This window comes from Microcaecilia unicolor, chromosome 7 (genome assembly GCF_901765095.1).
Source record: "Microcaecilia unicolor chromosome 7, aMicUni1.1, whole genome shotgun sequence".
Lineage (NCBI taxonomy): Eukaryota > Metazoa > Chordata > Amphibia > Gymnophiona > Siphonopidae > Microcaecilia > Microcaecilia unicolor.
In genome coordinates, this window is record NC_044037.1 from 175,641,114 (window position 1) to 175,663,471 (window position 22,358).

Genomic DNA, 22,358 nt, shown 5'->3' on the forward strand with positions numbered 1-22,358 from the left:
ACCAAAGTCCACCACCCCTAACCACTAGGCCACTCCTCATAAGAGATCTGCAGCCTCTACACCAGGAGGGATGAATTACTGAAAGAGATATTCCCATCCCCACCAGTGCTGGCTTTCTGACAGCCACCCAACTTAAAACACAAGTTAATTAGAAGTAAGCTCCCAACACAGACGCAAAAAGAAAAGAATGGCACACATCCCTTGCAATATATCCAAGCTGCAAAACTATGCCAAATATCTCACAGGACCCACACGATCATTCACAAAGGAAAAATATTCAACATTAAGGAATCTTTCACATGCTCATCTTCCAATGTGGTATATATCATTCAGTGTAAAAAGTGCGATGAAGGCTGCTACATTGGAGAAACAAGTCAGATGTAAAGAAGAGATTTAATTTACATAGACATCATATGAAGAATGCCAGTACAAACCAAAGATGTCACGCCTGTGGGACAGCACTTTACAAAACCAGAACACTGTACCAGTGATTTCATAGTAAGGATCCTGAAAGGAACTTTAAACAATACAGGAACGTAAGACCTTTGAAGTCAAAATGATTAATATTTTGACACCCACGAGACAGGACTTAACAAAGATCTGGGTTTTCTAGCCCATACAAAGCATAAAATTGTATTGCTTTATAAATTGTATTGCTCTCCTGTCTCCCTGACTCTCACCTATCCACCCCCCTCCTGTTTAGACTGTCACTGAAATGCGTTGATGTTTCACCTCACTCCCCTGTCTCCATGCATATAGGACGGTCACTGAAATGCTTTGCTGTTTTTTCGCTCATATATACTGTCATCTACCAACATTTGCTTATTTCCGATCTGACGCAGAAGGGCAACCTTCGAAAGCTATATCAAGAAATGTATTAAGTTAAGTCCAATAAAAAGGTATCATCTTATTTTCTTTTCCATGTTTTATTTTGTTTTTATTTTCTATTTATTACCTTTAAAAGTGGACTAACACGGCTACCACACCTCTCTACACATGCTTTTTAAAATTACTCTTAGAATCAATACATCCATTTCATGACAAGAGGTGGAGCTGAAGTGGACATCATGTTTAGTTATGATGTGCTGAACATGAGGGGCCTGTCCTTTAGAACTGTATGCAGGTATAACTAAGATGGTTGTATAGTTAACTATATTTATTTTTAGTTTTAATTTCAAGAGGTAATTTCAAATTAGAGTGCTCTCCACATCTAATGTTAGAAAAGAGAATTAGATATAGAAACCATGCTAAATGAATATAATAAAGATACCAAGGAGTAGAGACTGACTCAATGACTTCCACTTGAGGAGTTGCAAAACACGAAAGTCTTTTATTGAAGCACCAAGTTAAGACCTGACAAGGAGCCGTGTTTCAGCGGTCTATCTGCCTGCTTCAGGGGTCACTAAAAACCATTTTACACGAACAAATACATATAATATATAATCAATAATGGCACTAAACATATATAACTCATAAAAACAAATACAATAAAAACATATCCAAAAGGAGCCATATAAAATATGCAGTATAATATAAAAGTGAACTGCATATATAGTAATTGTGCTAAAAGACTGCATACATAAACCATAATAAATAAAAGGTAGGCTATAGATAATGGTCATGACATCAAAGATATGTATACATAACACACCTAAAAACATTTAAAAGTCTCTTAGTAAAGGTCTGAGCAGAGTACAGGCTATGTATTGTGTGCTACACTAAGATCAATGCAAGAACTGAAATACCTCATGATGGATATCACTATGGAGGAGATAAAAAATGCATCTAGAGGCATAAATGGTATAACCAATGAGGGAAAATAAATTGTCCATCTCTGAAAACTAGAACACTGTGTCTGGTGCCTAATGTAACAACCAAGGTTGTTGTGAGAATAACAGGAACACCTGCCAGCTGTAAAAATAATTGTACCTTCATGATATAAAAAGCTAGTGAACAATAATAAAGAAAACAATAAATTGAGACAGTAAACCGCTAAAAGGAGGTGATAAAATGAGTAAATATTAAGAATGGTTAAGGCAATAAACCCGGATAAAACAGTAAAATCGGCTAAAAACAATGAAACCTTTAAGGCAGATAAAATGGTGATGTAAAAAGGTGCCAAAATAACGGACCATAAATTGTTCAAAAATTAAAAAATTTCCTTAAGATCTTGAATCGAACACTGGATTGATAGGAATCTAGATATGCTTTGGTGTGCTTAACAATAGGACCAAGCAAAAAATGGAAAGTAAAAAGAAAGTAAAAATGAGCACGACTACAGCACTGCCGGTAATCTTAAAAAGCCGCTATGGTCCGATGGTGGCTAAAAAGTAAAAAATGGTCATGTCTAAACCTGTATAAAAGATGACAGCAAACTCAGCCGGTTAACTATAAGGGACAGCATATTAAGCTGGCAAAAACTATAAAGATTGGCAGAATATCCAAGTGAGGCAAATCTGTAGCAATACCGTGATCTGGTGCAAAAGAGGAAATGCATCATAGCATTACCATGTTTAAATCCTCCAAAAATAAATATGCATGAGATTGATGATGCAGTGTTCCGATCCACCGGTGCCTGACATAGCACTATATATAGCTGGCTTAAAAATACCTGGTTAAGAAATATAAAAAAAAAACATTTATGCAAATATAAGCAGTTAAAAATGAGGGCATGGAAAAGGATGAGATAAATATGATTAAATATGTTAAGTATATTTATAATATATATATATACTATATATATATATATATATATATATATATATATATATATATTATATATATATATCTCGGGGAAAAAAACGGGGAGCTAAGAACTGATAAGAATATGAGATACAAGAGTCATAAAAAAGGTCTAAGTCTATTTCAGAGTTCAGACCAAGAGATGTGAGGGTCTTCATAAAGTAAATGGTTTTCTGCTCCTGTCTAAGAAGATGTTTTTCAATTTCACCTCCTCTCGAAGAATTAAGTACTTTGTACATAAAAAAAAAAAAAACTTTAGGTCATCAATAGTGTGGTTTAAAGTATTGCAGTGTTCTACTAGTGGTACAGAAGTGATGTTGCGACTAGTCATACGTGTCTTAACAAGTTGTTCTGTTTTGCCAACATACAATAATGGGCATGGGCACTGGCCATCTATTCTGTTCCATATCTACCATCAAGCCACTAGCCGAGCTGATTCGGTCAAGGGACGCTCAGTTCTGCATCTACATGATGATGTGTAGCTACTCGTACCCATTGAACCATTGACATTTCTACCCCACATTATCCCGAACGTACTCCAGTTCAATGTGGCTTACAATAAATAAAACAACAAGCAAAGTAACCACAAATGTAAAATAAGAGACATATAAGAACTAAATAATATCCCATTGCTTACTAGTGACAAACTACCATACTCTGTCAATGGGTAGGAATCTATCAAAGAGGAAAGCTTGTTTTTTGCGAAATACCAAATAATCAGGCTGACATTTGATTGCAATAGGCAAAGAGTTTCCCCATTTGGCACCATGATATCTAAGTCAGCAAAGTGAACCGACTTATAATGCACATTCATGCAATTTGGGAAATGAAGTCTAAGATAATCCCTGAATCCAAAAGCTGCATTGCTAGGGGAATGTTTATTAAAGACTTCATGTAATCTGGTGTCATGCCCATATGTGCTACTTTTGTGTATACCTTACCTTGATTTGTATCTGCCATTTTCAGGGCACAGACCGTAGAAGTCGCTCCGCCTCCCACCACCGGCTCTCCCCACCACCCAATCTCAGCTAAGCTTCTGAGGATCCATTCCTTCTGAACAGGATTCCTTTATGTTATCCCACGCATGTTGAACTCCGTTACCGTTTTCATCTCCACCACCTCCTGCGGGAGGGCATTCCAAGCATTCACCACTCTCTCTGTGAAAAAATACTTCCTGTCATTTTTCTTGAGTCTGCCCCCCTTCAATCTCATTTCATGCCCTCTAGTTCTACCGCCTTCCATCTCTGGAAAAGGTTCATTTGCGGATTAATACCTTTCAAATATTTGAAGTCTGTATCATATCACCCCTGTTTCTCCTTTCCTCCAGGGTATACATGTTCAGGTCAGCAAGTCTCTCCTCATACGTCTTGTAATGCAAATCCCATACCATTCTCTGTAGCTTTTCTTTGCACCGCTTCAATTCTTTTTACATCCTTAGCAACGATACGGCCTCCAAAACTGAACACCAATACTCCAGGTGGGGCCTCACCAACGACTTATACAGGGGCATCAACACCTCCTTTCTTCTGCTGGTCACACCTCTCTCTATACAGCCTAACAACCTTCTAGCTACGGCCACTGCCTTGTGACACTGTTTTGTCGCCTTCAGATCCTCAGATACTATCAACCCCAAGATCCCTCTCCCCGTCCGTACCTATCAGGACTCTCCCGCCTAACACATACGTCTCCCGTGGATTTCTACTCTCTAAGTGCATCACTTTGCATTTCTTCGCATTGAATTTTAACTTGCCAAACCTTAGACCTTTCTTCTAGCTTCCGCAGATCCTTTTTCATGTTTTCCGCTCTCTCCCGGGTGCCCACTCTGTTACCAAATCTTAGTATCATCCGCAAAAGGCACAACTTTACCTTCTAACCCTTCGGCAATGTCACTCACAAATATATTGAACAGAATCGGCCCCAGCACCGATCCCTGAGGCACTCCACTACTCACCTTTCCCTCATCCGAACGAATTCCATTAACCACCATCCTCTGGCGTCTCGCCGTCAACCAGTTTTATTATTTTCCCCGGACCGGTGTGTCTCGCAGCAGTTTCTTCTAGTTCCCATTCCTACGTTGTGGAGGAGGAGCCCCGTCTTGTTGTCATGCGGCTGCAGCTGTTATTGTGTTGAAGAGGTGGTGCTCATTGTGGCGCTGGTCTGCTGGTGAATGTGCATCGAGAAACAGCTGTTGCTTCGGGCTCCCTGCTTTATTGCACCATCTACTACTACTACTATTTAGCATTTCTATAGCGCTACAAGGCATACGCAGCGCTGCACAAATATAGAAGAAAGACAGTCCCTGCTCAAAGAGCTTACAATCTAATAGACAAAAAATAAATAAAGTAATCAAATCAATTAATGTGAACGGGAAGGAAGAGAAGAGGGTAGGTGGAGTTCTGTCCAGGTTCTTTTACTGCAAGGTGCTCTGCGGAGTGCTGGGGTTTTACAAATTGTCCTCCTGCCTTTAGTGCACAGCTATTTCAGCACTGGATCTCCTCCCCTTACCCTCTTCACCTTATAGCCCTGCATAGGTCACTGTAGGTTAAGCCTGTAACTTGATCTTCCTTCCCCTGCTCTGCTAGAGCTTCCCCTTATCTAGATCCTAAACTGTTAATTCTTTGCTTCCCCCCCAGGACGCTCCAGGCTCAGCCTATGTGTAGATCTAATTTCCTACACTGCCTCAGTTTTATTTAGCTTTATTTTCCTTTTGTTCTATAACAATCATGCTTTCAAATACTTCCTTACAGATTTTCTATTTACTCACTCTCATACACTTTACTTTGTCCTGCTCAGAGCAGAATTTAAATTACATTCCAATAATCCACAGGACTGCACCAAATTTCTGTTGGTCGCCTCACACGCCTCCTCTCCCACCTTGCTTCTGTACCACGCCAACACTCTTCTGAGTCCTGTCCTACTAAGTCTAGACACCGTTTCCTAATCCCGCTTGTCCAGGACCAAGTTGCCCAGTCCCACCACATCCGAATTGGATACATCAATGCAAGATCTGTTATGAGCAAACCGGAAATTATATGCGACTGGATTATTTCTGAGAAACTCGACTTGCTATTCATCACTGAAACCTGGATCAGAGTGTCCAACAATCCTATTTTTGTTGACCTCTGCCCAGATAACTTCAAAATTGTTCATTGGCAAAGGACCCATAAAAGAGGTGGTGGCCTAGCCATTATTTATCGCACATTTCTTCAGGTCATTCCTTGTTCAGAACTTATATCTGCGTCCTTGAGATTGCTTCAGTCAGCATTTATCACACATCTCCTTGGATGATTCTGAACTGTGTTTTGTTCTTTAGGCCTCCATCTAATTGGATCACTAGCGAGGTAGACCTATTGGACTTTATCTCCAACACCATGTATGTCTAGCTCGAACATCCTCCTGCTGGGTGACCTTAATCTCCACCTAGACAATTTCCAACATCGCCGGATACAACCCAATTCCTTGATTTCCTCTGTCAATGGGGACTAATTTGCCCTTCCGTTGGTCGTACTCACACTAAAGGTTACACACTAGACCTCCTCTCCTTCAGATTCCAAGCTGACTCCACTTTTTCACTTATCCAACATCCGATGGCTATGAAACTCCCTGGTCTGACCATTTCAAACTTCAATTCACGCTAAACTGGCCGATCGCAAGAACCTCACCAGCCTAGTAAAGTCACCACATATTCCTCAAGAGGAACAATTGACCCGGCGCAATTCTGGACATGTATATATAACACAAACTGGCCCGAACATACTGACTCTCTCCTCTCTTCTCAAGACCTGGGATGCCAAATGCACGGAGGTACTTGACCACATTGCGCCTATGCAGCTTAAAGCTTCCTACAACCGCAGCTCCACTCCATCGTTCTCTACAGAACTAAAACCTTAAAAACTAGGACGAGGGAGCGTGAGAGAACATGGCGTAAACGGAAAACAGTAACGGCGCACGACGCCTGGAAATCTTGTCACCGTACATACAAGTATGCAATCAAGCAAGCTAAACGTGCATACTTCTCTAACAAATTGGAAGTCTGTGGGAAAAGGACCCCCCAGAAAATTGAACCAACTGCTTGCTTCCTTCCTAGACACTAGAAAGCAGGAATCTTCCAGTGGAGATCACTCCCAAGCTGACCAGTTAGCAACTTACTTCAATGATAAAATTATAACTCTACGGTCTACCTCAGCAAGTTGTCTATCTGCAGTGGATGACTTCCTCAGCTCTTTAGTTCCTTCTACTGACCAGTGCCCGGCCGACCGCATTTGGAGCACCTTTCGTGTTGTCCCGGCTGCCACGATGTCCAAAGTCCTGCGTAAGTTCTCAAGCAAGCACTGTGGCCTGGATGCTTGTCCCAATCACTTGCTGACAAGTGTTCCACTCTGCTTTGTAGCGGACTTGACGACCCACCTCAATTATTTACTATCAAAGGGCTTGTTCCCACCGGACATGTGCGCATACTTCTCACACCCATAAGGAAAAACACTAAGGTCAAACCTGATGTAATCTCTAATTACCGCCCTGTAGCTTCAAAAGCTCTGTTGGTCAAGGTCGTAGAGAGTATAGTCAGCACTCAACTAAATGAATATCCAACGAAGTATGACATCCTTCACCACTCGCAGTCCGGATTTTGTGCCCAATACAGTACCGAAACAGTACTGGTTACTCTCCTGACTTATTTTAATCTTGAGATGTCGGTTGGGGAAAAAAGTTCTTTTACTGCAGTTTGACCTGACCAGTGCCTTTGATATGGTGGATCATGGACTCCTTCTACACCTCCTTGACTCGTTCGGTGTGAGTGGCATTGTTTTGCACTGGATCAAGGGGTTCCTGTCGTCCAGATCCTACCAGGTCAAAGTGAACGCTACCATTTCTGCTCCCTGGGGAGCCTCCTGTGGGGTGCCTCAGGGCTCGCCCCTCTCACCTACACTGTTTAACATCATGTGATCCCACTTGCTACCGCCCTCAGCAACCTGGGCCTAATCCTTACATTTATGCTGATGATGTCACCATTTCCATCCCTTTCCGTGACACGGTTGCCGAAATCTCGGACCTGATTGCTACAAGCATATCTACAATGGGAACATTGGGCCGAGGGTGTGTTCCGGTTCAAGTTGATAAGGATAAAATGCCGTGCCTAATTCTCCACTCCCCTTACTATTCAGCCCTACTGATACCCTCACTATAAATGGCTATGTTCTCCCTCTATCCAGCAGTCTAAAGCTCCTTTGGGTGACCTTGGATAAGCATTTGCTTCTGGATGACCAGGTACGAGCTGTCACTAAGAGAATGTTCAATGCAATGTGGAGGCTTCGGCAGATCAGATACTGCCTACCTAGAGAACTGTTTCGCATCCTTGTTCATTGGTTGGTGCTATCTCACCTGGATTACTGCAGCGGGATTTATGCAGGTTGCCTTGGATACCTTTTGCAGAAACTCCAGACTGCACAAAACACTGCGGCAAGACTAATCCTGGGTAAATCGCGTTTCAAGCATGCTCAACCTCTGCGTTTCCTTCTCCACTGGTTGCCTGTGAGGGAACGTATCTCTTTCAAAATCTGCTCCCTAACTCACAAAATCATATATGGGTTGGCTCCGGAATATATGCTTCGCCTTATCAACCTGCCTCCCAGGAATGCAGTTGCCATCTCTAGAGGTCGTATCTCAACCTGCACTTTCCAAATTGCAGGGGTGTTAGATACAAAAAGATTTTCACTTCGTCCTTCCAATACTCCTGTGCCAAGAATTGGAATGGTTTGCCGAAATGCTTAAAGCTGCAAAATGATCACCAGCTGTTCAAGAGGCTGCTGAAAACCCACCTATTTGGACTGGTCTACTCCCCCCACTCTCTTATCGATCAATAGTCCCACTTTCTTACCCCTGCATCTGTTATGCCCCTTCCCCTTCCTTGCCTATTCTTGTCCCTTACCATTTCTCTTATTGCATTGTCATTTTAATTCTCCTATGTAAGCCAGATTGTGCCTGCGTGTGTGGGAAATGTGGGGTAGAAATGTTACTATAAATAAATAAATAAATAAATGTTTTCGCTGATTATATATGTGGTTTTTCTTACTTTTTAGGACAAAGTGGATGCTGGCTTACCAACTGCAATTGTAAGTATACAAAAACTTATTTTATTACAGCTACCTCAGTTTTATTGTTTATTTATGATGACTTTGAACTAATCCAGGTGGTGGCAACCTCAGTCCTCAAGGGCTACTATCCATTTGGGTTTTTAGGATTTCCCCAGTGAATATGCATGCGATCTATTTGTATACAATGGAGCAGTGCATGCAGATAGACTTCATGCATATTTGTCTGCATGCACTGCCTCATTGTATGCAAATAGATCGCATGCATATTCCTTGGGGAAATCCTGGAAACCTGATGAGTTGTGGTCCTCAAGGACCGAGGGTGTCCACATCTGATCTGATGTAATCTAAAAGCACTAGTTTTCTTGTTTTCATATGTATGAGGAAAATCCTATACTAATTTTTTTTTTTTTAATGAACCCTGTATCATGCCTCTTTGATTCTTTAATTTGAGGCATGGTGTACATTGTTCTCTTTGACATGGTCATGTATAGATTCCCTAGTGTTTGTATATTTGCAGCTTCATGCCGTTGATGCTGAAAAGAAGATGAAATAGTCAGAACATGTCAAGAATTCCAGCATGCACACAGGGTGAAGCTGTGTGCATGCATCTAGATCAGGGGTGGGCAAACTCAGACTCGAGGGCGTAAACCCATTAGAGTTTCAGGATTTCCAAATGAATATGCATGCGATCTATTGCATACACTGTCTCCATTTTATGCAAATAGAGCTCATGCATATGCATTGAGGAAATCCTAAAAACCCAACTGAGTTGCAACCCTTGAGGTTGCCTTCCCCTGATCTAGATTATACAACTCTGAGCTTAAATAGTCTGCACGCTTGTTTTAGGCTTTTTTTTTTTGTTTTTTTAATTTAGTGTAGATCATACGTAGTAACGGAGAAAAATATTAGACAAAAGCAGAAAAAGGCCATTCAGTCCATCCAGTTTGCCCCAGTTATTCCTGTCTATTTTAAAGGGCACATCTTCTCTACCTTCTCTACCAGCAATAGAGCATGACCACTTACAAGATATTTCTCCTTATCGGCACAATTTTTGGGGAAGTTGTGCAATAACATCACCCACTTTATATACCTGATTTAATCCTGCTGTCTCTGAAAAAAACCTGACATAGTTTATCAGTTTTGCTGTTGTGAACATCTGAGATGTTTCCATTTCCACTCACAAATATTATGTGTAAGAAAACTGAATATTGTGCTAAAGGAGAGAAACACTAAATGGCATCGCTAATAGAACTGTAAGTACCAAGTGACTATTCTGTACAACATATATAGAGAGAAGATCCTTTAAATATCAATAAATGCAGTCAGAGACCAGTAAAATGTGACAGAAGGTACAGAAAGTATCCAAGTTATATTGGTTGCTTCCCGCTTGATTACAAAGAAATTCCAAGCATATCTTGATTAATTGCCTGTGTATATTACAACTTATAAACTCCAGAAAGAGGTTCTCCGTGATACACTTCAAGTGCTGAGAGAGCACCAACAGTATATGCAAGATACTGGGATCATATCCAAGTTTAGGTTAACTTATAAATTTGATAGTTTAACTTTCAACAAGCATCAATAATTTGGAGTACAATGTTTATTAAAACCAAACAGTTTAAAATAATACAGGCAAAAAGTACACACATTTCCACATCATTCATCAGTCATACCTGTCAAGATGCACAAATAACATGACAGAGCATTATATACTATGTAGTCTTCACTAAAATATATATGCTATCAACAGTACACATCAGTTCCCCCTACCCCCACCGTCCTCAAAAAGAGAAGGTCTGTACAAAAAGTAGGACTTACAGTTTGTTTAAATCTTTTTTTATTAATATTCAACAGTGAAGTCACCCTTTATCTTATACACATCAACCCCCCATTAACACCCCTAACCAGGTCTTCCCTCCCCTCTCCTCTCTGCCCCTCCTCTCCCCAAAGCCTTAAATATTTAACAGTCTACTGCATACTGATGATGTCATCATATTCCACAACGGTGCCCAAAGTTTTTGAAATTCCAAACCCCTGACTGATGCTATATCTTGTACTTCAAGTCTCTCTGCAACATAATTATCGTATTTGTTGTCCACTGATGCACAGTTGGGCGGCAGTGTGATAACTATGTCTTTAATATGGTCTTTTTGGCCATAATAATGGCTCGCACTACAAAACCTCACATACTACTCGGTACCGGTGTTGATAACACCAAAGAGCAAAAGTGAATTCATATGCCATCCAGAAGCCCAAAGTTGCAAGACAATGGACAATAGTAATCTCCAAAAGGTTTGGATGGCAGGACAACCGCAACACATGTTTCCTAAAGATACACCAAGCTCTCCACACTTCAAACAAGCACCTGAAGAAGGTTTGCCTGTATGAAAGGCTTGTGTGGGAGTCACATAAGAACGTAACAAAAATTTCTATTGTATCTACCAAAGATCCGCTGCCTTAATGTATCGCTGGATCCTTAGGATGTGGTCCCGGTAAGGTGACATTGGTAGATTGATGGAAAGATTGACACTCCACAGTGAGGAGTACCGAGCATAATTAAGTTCTGCCATAGTATCTCAAATGTGTCGATGATAAAATGACAGTGGTACCTTTTGTTGTGCCTCCAATCAAAGAGCAGAGGCCAATTCCTCCTGTGCATCTTCCGCCAAATCTTTCCAGGGTAGACTTTTAACATAGTGCTGTAGTTGATAATAAAAGAAAATATCACTGGTTGGTATAGTAAATTCTCTCTGGAGCGTTGGAAAGGACTTGGGACAGCTTTCTTCAGTCACTACTTGTAGCAGGTAGACTACTCTCCGCTCTTGCTACCTATGAAAGGGTGTATGTAGTTGTCTCTGTAGAAGGGAAAGAAAGCCAGCAGATCAATGTCACAACAAAAAGATTTTATTGAAGATACCGTGTATGAACAAATCGCCCGACACAGGCCTTGTTGTTTTTTGGTTGTCTCTGTAGAAAGCAGGGTTATTGCAAAGCGAGATAAACGGTGTCACCTTAGAGGAAAAATTGTGATGATGACACATCCAGTGCCAGGTTGCTTTGGAAGAATACCTGAATCTCTGAGCTTGAGGGGAGTTCTTCTTCTCCCTCTGTATGCAATAGACAACTAAAATGAACTGTAGGTGTCATTGTAATTCCAGGCCTGTTTCATGAAAAAATCATGAGTGTGTGAAACCAGTCATTGATATGGCCTCATGGCACTGGCAAACTGTAAGATGTCTGAGGGCTTAAAAGTCCAAGTCCCCATATTCCACTGAGATTTGAAAGTGTGAAGATTGGGAGATGTGCTCGCCCTACCCTTCCACAAAAATCCCTGTAGATATCGGTTAAGTTGCCTTTCATCTAATACTTTCAGGTATAATGGTAATTGCTGAAATATATACAACCATTTAGGAACAATAATCATGTTGTACAATGCAGTTCTGCGCAACAAAGTAAGAGGGTAAGCACGCCAGGCTTGTAATTAGTGTGAGTATCATCTAGCAGCTTACAACATTATTGTCATAAAGTTGCCTCATATCAGAAGGGATCACCACACCAAGATACCTGAACGGTCCCTCCATCTACCTTAGTGGAAAGTCATTCCCCCAACAAGATTGAGTGCCTGCCTGCACCTCAAGGGCCTGAGATTTACGGAAGGTTAAGGTGAAACCAGACAATTGAACATAATGGGGTCACCATTTGAATTAATGTTGACAAGGATAGTTGGGCAGTTAACAAGGTCAACAAGTCGCCAGCAAATTGAAATGTCTTAATGTGGTGATCGTGAATCTGGACCCCCGCTATTTCCTTTTTAGATTTTAAATTTCGCAACAAGGGTTCTATAGACAGCAAGTAGAGAAGTGGGGACAATGGGCATCCCTGTCTAGTGCCCCATGATATAGAAAAGGAAGAGGTTCTCAATCCATTCACCAAAATGGCCACTGTTGGTGCTGCATATAACATCTCTAATGCTTGGAAAAAACCAGCCCCCAAAACCCATAAATTTAAGGACTTGAAAAAGGTAGGCCCACTTCACCTTATCAAAAGCCTTCTTGGCATCTAGGCTGACTACCAATGAAGTCAATCGTTTACATTGACAATATGCCATTGAAAGTAGAAGCCAACGCACATTGTGAACCGATTCTCTGCCACACAAAGCCAACTTGTTCACTCCTAATCAGAGCAGGCAGAATCCCTGCTAAACGATCTGCTATTATTTTAGATAAAAATATCCACATTACTGAGCGAGATAGTGAACCTCATTGTGTGTAACATAAGTTGTCCATTTGTCATGTAAGTACTTCTTAAAATCTTTGTCGCTGTACAAATATGAAGGAAAGCACCAGCTATAAGAGGGATGGCTATTGGCATGTGCTTCTAGGTCAAACCACACCAGTGTGTGGTCCAGAATTTCCTCTGGACCAATGGTGACTGACAGCAAAAAGTGAACGCTCCACTAGAATGTAATCAATCCGCGAGAAGGTGCTATGAGCTCTGAACAAGTGAGTAAAATCTTTCTGTCCCAGATGAAGGGAGTGCCACGCATCAATTAAATTTAACGAGTGCAAAAATGAAGGAAGAAGCTTTGCACGGGCTCCACTGTAATGGATCAAGCTTTAGTGTTCACTCTGGTGGATCCTCTTCTACTTCTATCCCTCTGCCTGTCGGCGTACCTCAGGGTTCTGTTCTTGGTCCCCTCCTCTTTTCTATCTACACTTCTTCCCTTGGTTCATTAATCTCATCCCATGGCTTTTCCTACCATCTCTATGCTGATGACTCCCAAATCTACCTTTCTACCCCTGATATCTCACCTTGCATCCAAACCAAAGTTTCAGCGTGCTTGTCTGACATTGCGTCTGGATGTCTCAACGCCACCTGAAATTAAATATGACCAAAACCGAGCTTCTCATTTTTCCCCCCCAATCCCACCTCCCCGCTCCCCCCGTTTTCTATTTCTGTTGATGGCTCTCTCATTCTCCCTGTCTCCTCAGCTCGAAACCTTGGGGTCATCTTTGACTCTTCTCTCTCCTTCTCTGCTCATATCCAGCAGACCGCCAAGACCTGTCGTTTCTTTCTTTACAACATCCGTAAAATCCGCCCCTTTCTTTCCGAGCACTCTACCAAAACCCTCGTCCACACCCTTGTCACCTCTCGTTTAGACTACTGCAATCTGCTTCTTGCTGGCCTCCCGCTTAGTCACCTCTCCCCCTCTCCAGGTCGGTTCAAACTCTGCTGCCCGTCTCATCTTCCGCCAGGGTCGCTTTACTCATACTACCCTCTCCTCAAGACCCTTCACTGGCTCCCTATCCGTTTTCGCATCCTGTTCAAACTTCTTCTACTAACCTATAAATGTATTCACTCTGCTGCTCCCCAGTATCTCTCCACACTCGTCCTTCCCTACACCCCTTCCCGTGCACTCTGCTCCATGGATAAATCCTTCTTATCTGTTCCCTTCTCCACTACTGCCAACTCCAGACTTTGCGCCTTCTGTCTCGCTGCACCCTACGCCTGGAATAAACTTCCTGAGCCCCTACGTCTTGCCCCATCCTTGACCACCTTTAAATCTAGACTGAAAGCCCACCTCTTTAACATTGCTTTTGACTCGTAACCACTTGTAACCACTCGCCTCCACCTACCCTCCTCTCTTCCTTCCCGTTCACATTAATTGATTTGATTTGCTTACTTTATTTATTTTTTGTCTATTAGATTGTAAGCTCTTTGAGCAGGGACTGTCTTTCTTCTATGTTTGTGCAGCGGCTGCGTATGCTTGTAGCACTATAGAAAAGCTAAATAGTAGTAGTAGTAGTAATGCACTAGGTTAAAATCACCTAACACTACAAGTTGGAGAGACTGATATGTCAAACAGCGTTGCACTAAAGAGTGATAAAATTGGGGTCATAATGGGTAGGTCCATACAAACCAATACTAAAAGTTCACAACTATGAACCCAAAATTGAAGAAGATATATTTCCCTTCAGAATCCTGAGAAAGAAGTTCAGCTTTATAAGGCAGACCTTTGCGAATGAGAATCGCTATACCTCCCCTTCTACTTCCCGAGGATGCTGAAAATTCCTCAACCACCAAGGCACATTTTAACTTGTGATGTTCCTTTTCCATTAAACGTGTCTCTTGGAGACAAGCTATGTCTGCACCATGACGTTTTAGAGTGGATAGGATCTTGCTTCGTTTTATAGGAGAAGTAATCCCACCCATATTCCATGTAATAAAGCGCGCAGCCTCCCTACTCATGGCATGGAAAAAGAGAAAATTTCAAATTACCAGTAAATAAAACTATATAGGTGTCTGGGTGCCCAGCGTTGCCCAGACACCTCACGAGAACAAACATCAGGGGTTATTGAAAAGATGACAAGACCCCAGAGAATAACCCAATTGATGGAGGCGGTAGAGACTGATAGGCCCCCACAGCTTTTGTCAATCACAGTAGATCCAGTGTTGACCAAAAATAGACCCTTTAGCACCAAAACAAACATTATTTTGCTAAATACCTTGTAACCCACCACACCTTCCTCCCCCCTTCCCCCAGTATCCTAGCCCCAAACCCAATCCTATCTCCTTGCCATTCCAAGGTACCCCTAATCTTGCCCACCACATCAGCATGTAGTAGGTGGAGATTCACTACTGATGTAGGGCATCCCACTCCCCCCCCATGAAATAAACATTTACCACATAAGTTCAAAATACCACTAAGAATCAAACTGTGCAAACGTTATTATGAAGAATAGCAAATGGTATACATCCTAGAGTACTGATAGAACTGAAAAATGAGCTTGTGGAGCTATTGTTAGTGATATGCAATTTATCCTTAAAATCGAGCGTGGTACTGGAAGATTGGAGGGTGGCCAATGTAACACCGATTTTTAAAAAAGGTTCCAGGGGAGATCCGGGAAATTATAGACCGGTGAGTCTGACGTCAGTGCCGGGGAAAATGGTAGAGGCTGCTATTAAAAACAAAATTACAGAGCACATCCAAGGACATGGATTACTGAGACTAAGTCAGCATGGCTTTAGTGTGGGGAAATCTTGCCTGACCAATTCAATTCTTTGAAGAAGTAAACAAACGTGGACAAAGGGGAGCCGATTGATATTGTGTATCTGGATTTTCAAAAGGCGTTTGATAAGGTACCTCATGAAAGGCTACAGAGGAAATTGGAGGGTCATGGGATAGTCGGAAATGTCCTATTGTGGATTAAAAACTGGTTGAAGGATAGGAAACAGAGAGTGGGGTTAAATGGGCAGTAATCACAATGGAGAAGGGTAGTTAGTGGGGTTCCTCGGGGGTCAGTGCTAGAACCGCTGCTTTTTAATATATTTATAAATAATTTAGAGATGGGAGTAACCAGGGAGGTAATTAAATTTGCTGATGACACAAAGTTATTCAAAGTCATTAGCTCGCGAGATGATTGTGAGAAATTACAGAAGGACCTTACGAGACTGGGAGACTGGGCGGCCAAATGGCAGATGACGTTTAATGTGAACAAGTTCAAGGTGATGCATGTGGGGAAAAAGAACCCGAATTATAGCTAAGTCATGCAAGGTTCCACGTTAGGAATTACGGACCAAGAAAGAGATCTGGGTGTCGTCGTTAATAAAACATTGAAGCCTTCTGCTCAGTGTGCTGCTGTGGCTAGGAAAACGAATAGAATGTTGGGTATTATTAGGAAAGGTATGGAGAACAGGTGTGAGGATGTTATAATGCCGTTGTATCGCTACATGGTGCGACCGCACCTTGAGTATTGTGTTCAATTCTGGTCGCCGCATCTCAAGAAAGATATAGTAGAACTGGAAAAGGTGCAGCGAAGGGCGACGAAAATGATAGCGGGGATGGGACGACTTCCCTATGAAGCAAGACTAAGGAGGCTAGGGCTTTTCAGCTTGGAGAAGAGACGGCTGAAGGGAGACATGATAGAGGTATTATAAAATGATGAGTGGATGAACAGTGGATGTGAAGCGTCTGTTCACGCTTTCCAAAAATACTAGGACTAGGGGGCATGCGATGGAAACCTACAGTGTAGTAAATTTAAAACAAATAAGAGAAAAATTTTCTTCACCCAACGCGTAATTAAACCTCTGGAATTTGTTGCGGAGAACGTAGTGAAGGCGGTTAGCTTGGCAGAGTTTAAAAAAGGGGTTGGACAGTTCCATAGACTGCTACTAAATGGACTTGGGAAAAATTCACAATTTCAAGAATAAAATGTTTGTACGTTTAGGTAGCTTGCCAGGTGCCCTTGACCTGGATTGGCCACCGTCAGGGACAGGATGCTGGGCTCGATGGACCTTTGGTCTTTTCCCAGTATGGCATTACTTATGTACTTATGTACTAAACATGTCCACAGTGAAAAATCTACAGAATGACATTGAGGCATATTTTCAAAGCACTTAGCCTCCCAAAGTTCCATAGAAACCTATGGAACTTAGCCTCCCAAAGTGCTTTGAAAATATGCCTCATTGTGTCCTGAAGGTGGTACAATTAACCTCGTTGCCTGATCACTCGTTTACATCTAACCTGACTATTTGACAGAGTCATTTCTTTGGAGACTAGGATGGATGTATTTCATGCAAGCAATTTTGCGCTGCTTGTGATGTTAAAAAAGACTGCCAAGGTTCCTTGATGGAATATTTAAGTTGTTCAGGATAAACAAGCACAAAACGCACTCATGCCTCATGGAGTGCTGTACAAATAGGTGGGAATTGCCTTCTCCATTCCAACAAGGACGCTGAGCAATCTTGAAATATTTTTACTGGAGATGCTTTGTTGACTATTGTGTCCCTTTTTTGTTGGAATCCTCTCAGGGTCTCTATTTTATGCACATAATTGTGAAGTTTTATAGTCACAGCTCGTGGTCGGTTACCTCCATCTTGTCTCCTTCCCACTCAATGTGCTCTTTCCAGGCAGAGTGGGCCTGCAATATCTGACAAAGCAAATTGTGAAGATAACCAGCGCTCCAGTAGAGTGGACAATGCCCATTCCGGCACTGACTCAGGGATACCTATAATCCAGAGGTTATCTCTCCAGGATCGTTTTTCTAAATCTTTTCGGCTTGATCCCTTGTTTGTGTCTGAAGCGCCTCCAGTAATGATGGCGTCACTTGTTCTGTGTCCCTCAGTGTAGATACACGTTGCTCAAGATCGTTCCTCTGCTGCGTGGTATCTGTTAATAGAGCCTCCACGTTGGAAAGTTGACCGGACAGTTGACCCAGCCATGGTTCTAAAGCTTGCTCCATGCTTCGGTTAACTGAGTAAATTGCATAGATGAAAGGTAACTGGCACGGTACTCACTGATGGTGCCATTTTAGTATCACCACTACCTCTCGGCTTCTCAGCGTCTTTTTTTTTTTAGTTGATTTTCCAGTCGTCACTACTTCGCCTCAGATTACAAAGTTGTCCATATATGTATGCAGATAAGGTGAGTACTTTTTGTTGAAAATATTTATATTCCTTGTGGTGGTACTTTGAGGGAGGGCCGAAGTGCCACAGAGGATCAGTAACACATCTGATCCACTCAGCACATCACGTGACTCTCAGGACTTACAGTTTAGTCTTCAACTCAGAATAACTATGTTATGATCTTAGATCTGATGGGACAAAAAGGAAGTACATTGTGTGATTTCTAGACATATGTGAGGAAGAGGGGAAATAGCAGGAGCAAGGAGGTTGCTCTGAGAGGAGCGAAGGTACCAAGATGGTGCATACCATAGCATACTGGCTAGATATTCAGGGACCCTGGTGTAAAGTGCTTTATCGGTCAAACTTAGAATCTTGAATTTTAACCAGAGGCAGATAGGAAGTCAGTTTTCTGTAATAAATGGAAGGACATGTTAATATTATAAAGTAATCAGACTGCAGTGTTTTGCATGAGCAAACAACCTCCAACGTTCCCTGGCTTATAAGTGAGATTCATTTATGTCCTGTACGGACAAATTAACCCCATGAGTGACTTATTTCCCTAGACCTTGCTTTTTTGTAATGGAGACTTGCTCTTTGTTAGTGATTGATGTATATCTTTGAGACATTGAGGGCCCTGTTTACTAAGCCACGCTAGAGACACGTTAGCATTTTTAGCATGCGCTAACTGTGTAGATGCCCATAATACTCCTATGGGCGTCTACATGGTTAGCATGCACTAAAAACGCAAGCGCACCTTGGTAAACAGGGTCATGAATATCTTGATCATATCTCTCCCTGTGTCTTCTCTGGTTTTTCTTCAGAAGCCTATCATCTGCTGGTACAATCCCTGTTACTTACCAATTTAGACTTTCATAGTACTGTATATATTGGCTGTAAAAAATCATTGTTGTCTAAACTTCAGACTGTGCAGAACACTGCTGCCCGCCTGATTTGTAGAGCACCAAAGTTTGAAAGGGCATCTTTTCTACTGGTACGGTTACATTGGCTACCTGTGGAGGCTCAATCATTTTTCAAGCTATGTATGCTTATTTTTCAAATAATATATGGAATTGCACCTAGCTAAATGCAAGGACTTATCCAGTTGTCAGATAGAAATACTAATTCTCAATCTAGGAATTTCTTAACTCTCTCTTTTCCCAGCTGTAGGAATATTATTTATACATCTTCACATTCAGCCACTTTTTCTTATTTGGTATCACAATGGTAGAATATTCTACCATCAGAATCGGGTTTCTGGGATTTTATGGATTGTTTCAAAAAGTGTTAAAATCTTTCTTATTCTGGAAATTTTTGGACTAATATGACACTGTTTTCTTTTGATCTTCTTTTATTTTGTGTTTTTATTTAGTTCCAACTTATAACTTGTAAGCCACCTTGAACTGTATGGCTAATGTTGGATAGAAGTGGCAAATAATGTAATGTAAAATTATATATATTTAATTGGGGGAAAAAACTGGATTATCTGCCTTCAAATTCAATCATAGATTTGACAGTCTTTAAACTATTGTTTTTGTACACCTTTTTCATGGCAATTCAGAAATAATTGGCATGCACTACCTTGTTCATGCAGTGCTTCCATGCTTCGTATGCAGGCTGATTTCTTCAATTATGGACCCATTTTCAAGTGTATCTCCATATCTCTGTTCTAGAAACAAAAAGGAGGATGAATGTGATCTGTATAATCGCAAACAGTTGTGTCAGCAATTGACAACACTCCGGTGATAAATCTTATCTTCTAATCATACATTTGCACCAAACTATGGAATACACTACTGAAAGAAATCAAAAGCTTGAACTGAAAACACCTCAAAGCACATTTCTTCAAACAATTGTATTCCGCCGAACTCTCAAAGTCAGCCAAAACATCATGACACCTGAACACCCCAACACTAGTCAAGGACAGCACTGACCAACCCATATATGTAATCATGTCACGAGTCATAACCAAAGCCATCTGTTAGCCACATTGAACTGATTACTAGTTTGGAAAATGTGGAGTACAAATGCTGAAAATAAAATAATAAATATAATTGACATTCACGATTCACTAACCAAAAGCATTATAAGATTAAAACTAGAGATAGTTTGACAGTTATCTCGTTTGAAGTTGGATGTATACAGTATGATTTGCTTAAGTGACAGTACTGATATGGTGTACCATGTTGAAATAAAAACCGTTTAAACATAAAACTAGTGATTTGAAATTTTATTTGAAAGCATGCACTCCATTCTGTTTGCACATTTAATAAATTGTGTTCAGTTTTGGCCATATTTTGCTAAAGATGTAAAAATACTGGAAGTGGTGCAAAGAAAAGCTACAAAAATGGTTTGGGATTTGCGTTGCAAACCGTACGAGGAGAGACTTGCTGACCTGAAAATGTATACCTTGCAGGAAAGGAGAAACGGGTGACATGATACAGACGTTCAAATATTTGAAAGGTATTAATCTGCAAACAAACCTTTTCCAGAGATGGGAAGGTGGTAGAACTAGAGGACATGAATTGAAGTTGAAGGGGGGGCAGACTCAGGAGTAATGTCAGGAAGTATTTTTTCACGGAGAGGGTGGTAGATACGTGGAATGCCCACCCGCGAGAGGTGGTGGAGATGAAAATGGTAATGGAATTCAAACATGCGTGGGATAAACACAAAGGAATCCTGTTTAGAAGGAATGGATCTATGGAATCTTAGCGGAGATTGGGTTGCGACGCCGGTAATTGGAGAGTAAAACCAATGCTGGGTGGACTTCTCTAGTCTGCGCCCTTATCGTGGCTGAATAGATATGGATGGGCTGGAGTGTAAATTTTAAGGGGCTTCGACGTTAGCTTCAGATCTTTTAGTACAGGAACAGTGTTGGGCAGACTTTTACTGTCTGTGCCCTGAGAAAGGCAGGGACAAATCAAACTCAGGTATACATTTAAAGTAGCACATATCATGTAAAATGAGTTTATCTTGTTGGGCAGACTGGATGGACCGTTCAGGTCTTTATCTGCTGTCATTTACTATGTTGCTTTGTAAAAGGACAAAACAACAAAGAGGCGGAAGAAGACCAAAAAACCAGCCTGAAACCACAGATAGTAAGAGCACCAAAGAAGTTTTTATTTGGACCCTACACGGTCCGTGTTTCGGCCAAAAGGCCTTCTTCCTCAGGGGCCTTCAAATTGACGCATATAGATGTTCCTCCGAAACTCACATAGAGTAAAAGGACGTGAAATCTGGTGCAATCCGAACCGAAATGTAGACGCTACAGCCAAGCAGTGGCGTACCAAGGGGGGGGCGGTGGGGGCGGTCCGCCCCGGGTATCAGTGGGTGGGGGGGTGATCTGCTTCGCTCCCGCTGCTCCCACCCTACCTTTAAAAAAAAATTTTTAAGCGTCGTTGCAGGCAGCGCCTCGCGTCTGCCCTGCAGAAGTAAATCTCTTCGCTTCGAAGTTCGTCGTCGTCGGGCCTCACTATGTCCCGCCCTCCTCTGAGGAAACTTCCTATTTCCGCGAGGGCGGGACATAGTGAGGCCCGACGACGACGAACTTCGAAGCGAAGAGATTTACTTCTGCAGGGCAGACGCGAGGCGCTGCCTGCAACGACGCTTCAAAATAATTTTTTTTAAAGGTAGGGTGGGAGCAGGAGAGTCGGGTCGGGGTCCTCAGATGGGAGAGGGGTATTGTGGGGGTTCTCACATGGAGAGGGGGTTTTCATATGGGAGAAGGGGACTGAGTGGGGAGGGGGGTCTCAGATGGGAGAGGGGTGTTGTAGGGGTTCTTACATGGGGAGGGGAGGGGGCTTTATATGGGAGAAGGGGACTGGGGTGGGGAGGGGGTTCTCAGATGGGAGAGGGGTGTTCTGGGGGTTCTTAGATGAGGAGGGGGTTTCCAGATGGGAGAAGGGGACGTGGGTGGGGAGGAGGTTCTCAAATGGGAGAGGAGAGGGGTGTTCTGGGGGTTCTCAGATGGGAGGAGGGAAGGGGTTCTCAGATGGGAGGAGGGGGCTGGAACTGGGGTCTGAGAAGGGGTCATGATGGAAAATGGGGCATGCCTGGGTCAGGTGGGAGAATGGGTTGGGCTGAAAATGGGGTAAGGCATGTGGATGAAGGTGGCTGAAACTG

The 22,358-nt window shown here is 42.0% G+C and overlaps 1 protein-coding gene across 1 annotated transcript in view; it reads left to right on the forward strand.

Moving 5' to 3' along the window:
• Positions 1-22,358, forward strand: part of VPS8 (VPS8 subunit of CORVET complex) — a 932,181-nt gene that overhangs the window by 87,680 nt on the left and 822,143 nt on the right. Inside the window, exon 6 of the mRNA XM_030209561.1 lies at positions 8,820-8,852. Within this exon, the coding sequence (XP_030065421.1) occupies positions 8,820-8,852 (33 nt within the window). The remainder of the gene's footprint in view (positions 1-8,819; positions 8,853-22,358) is intronic.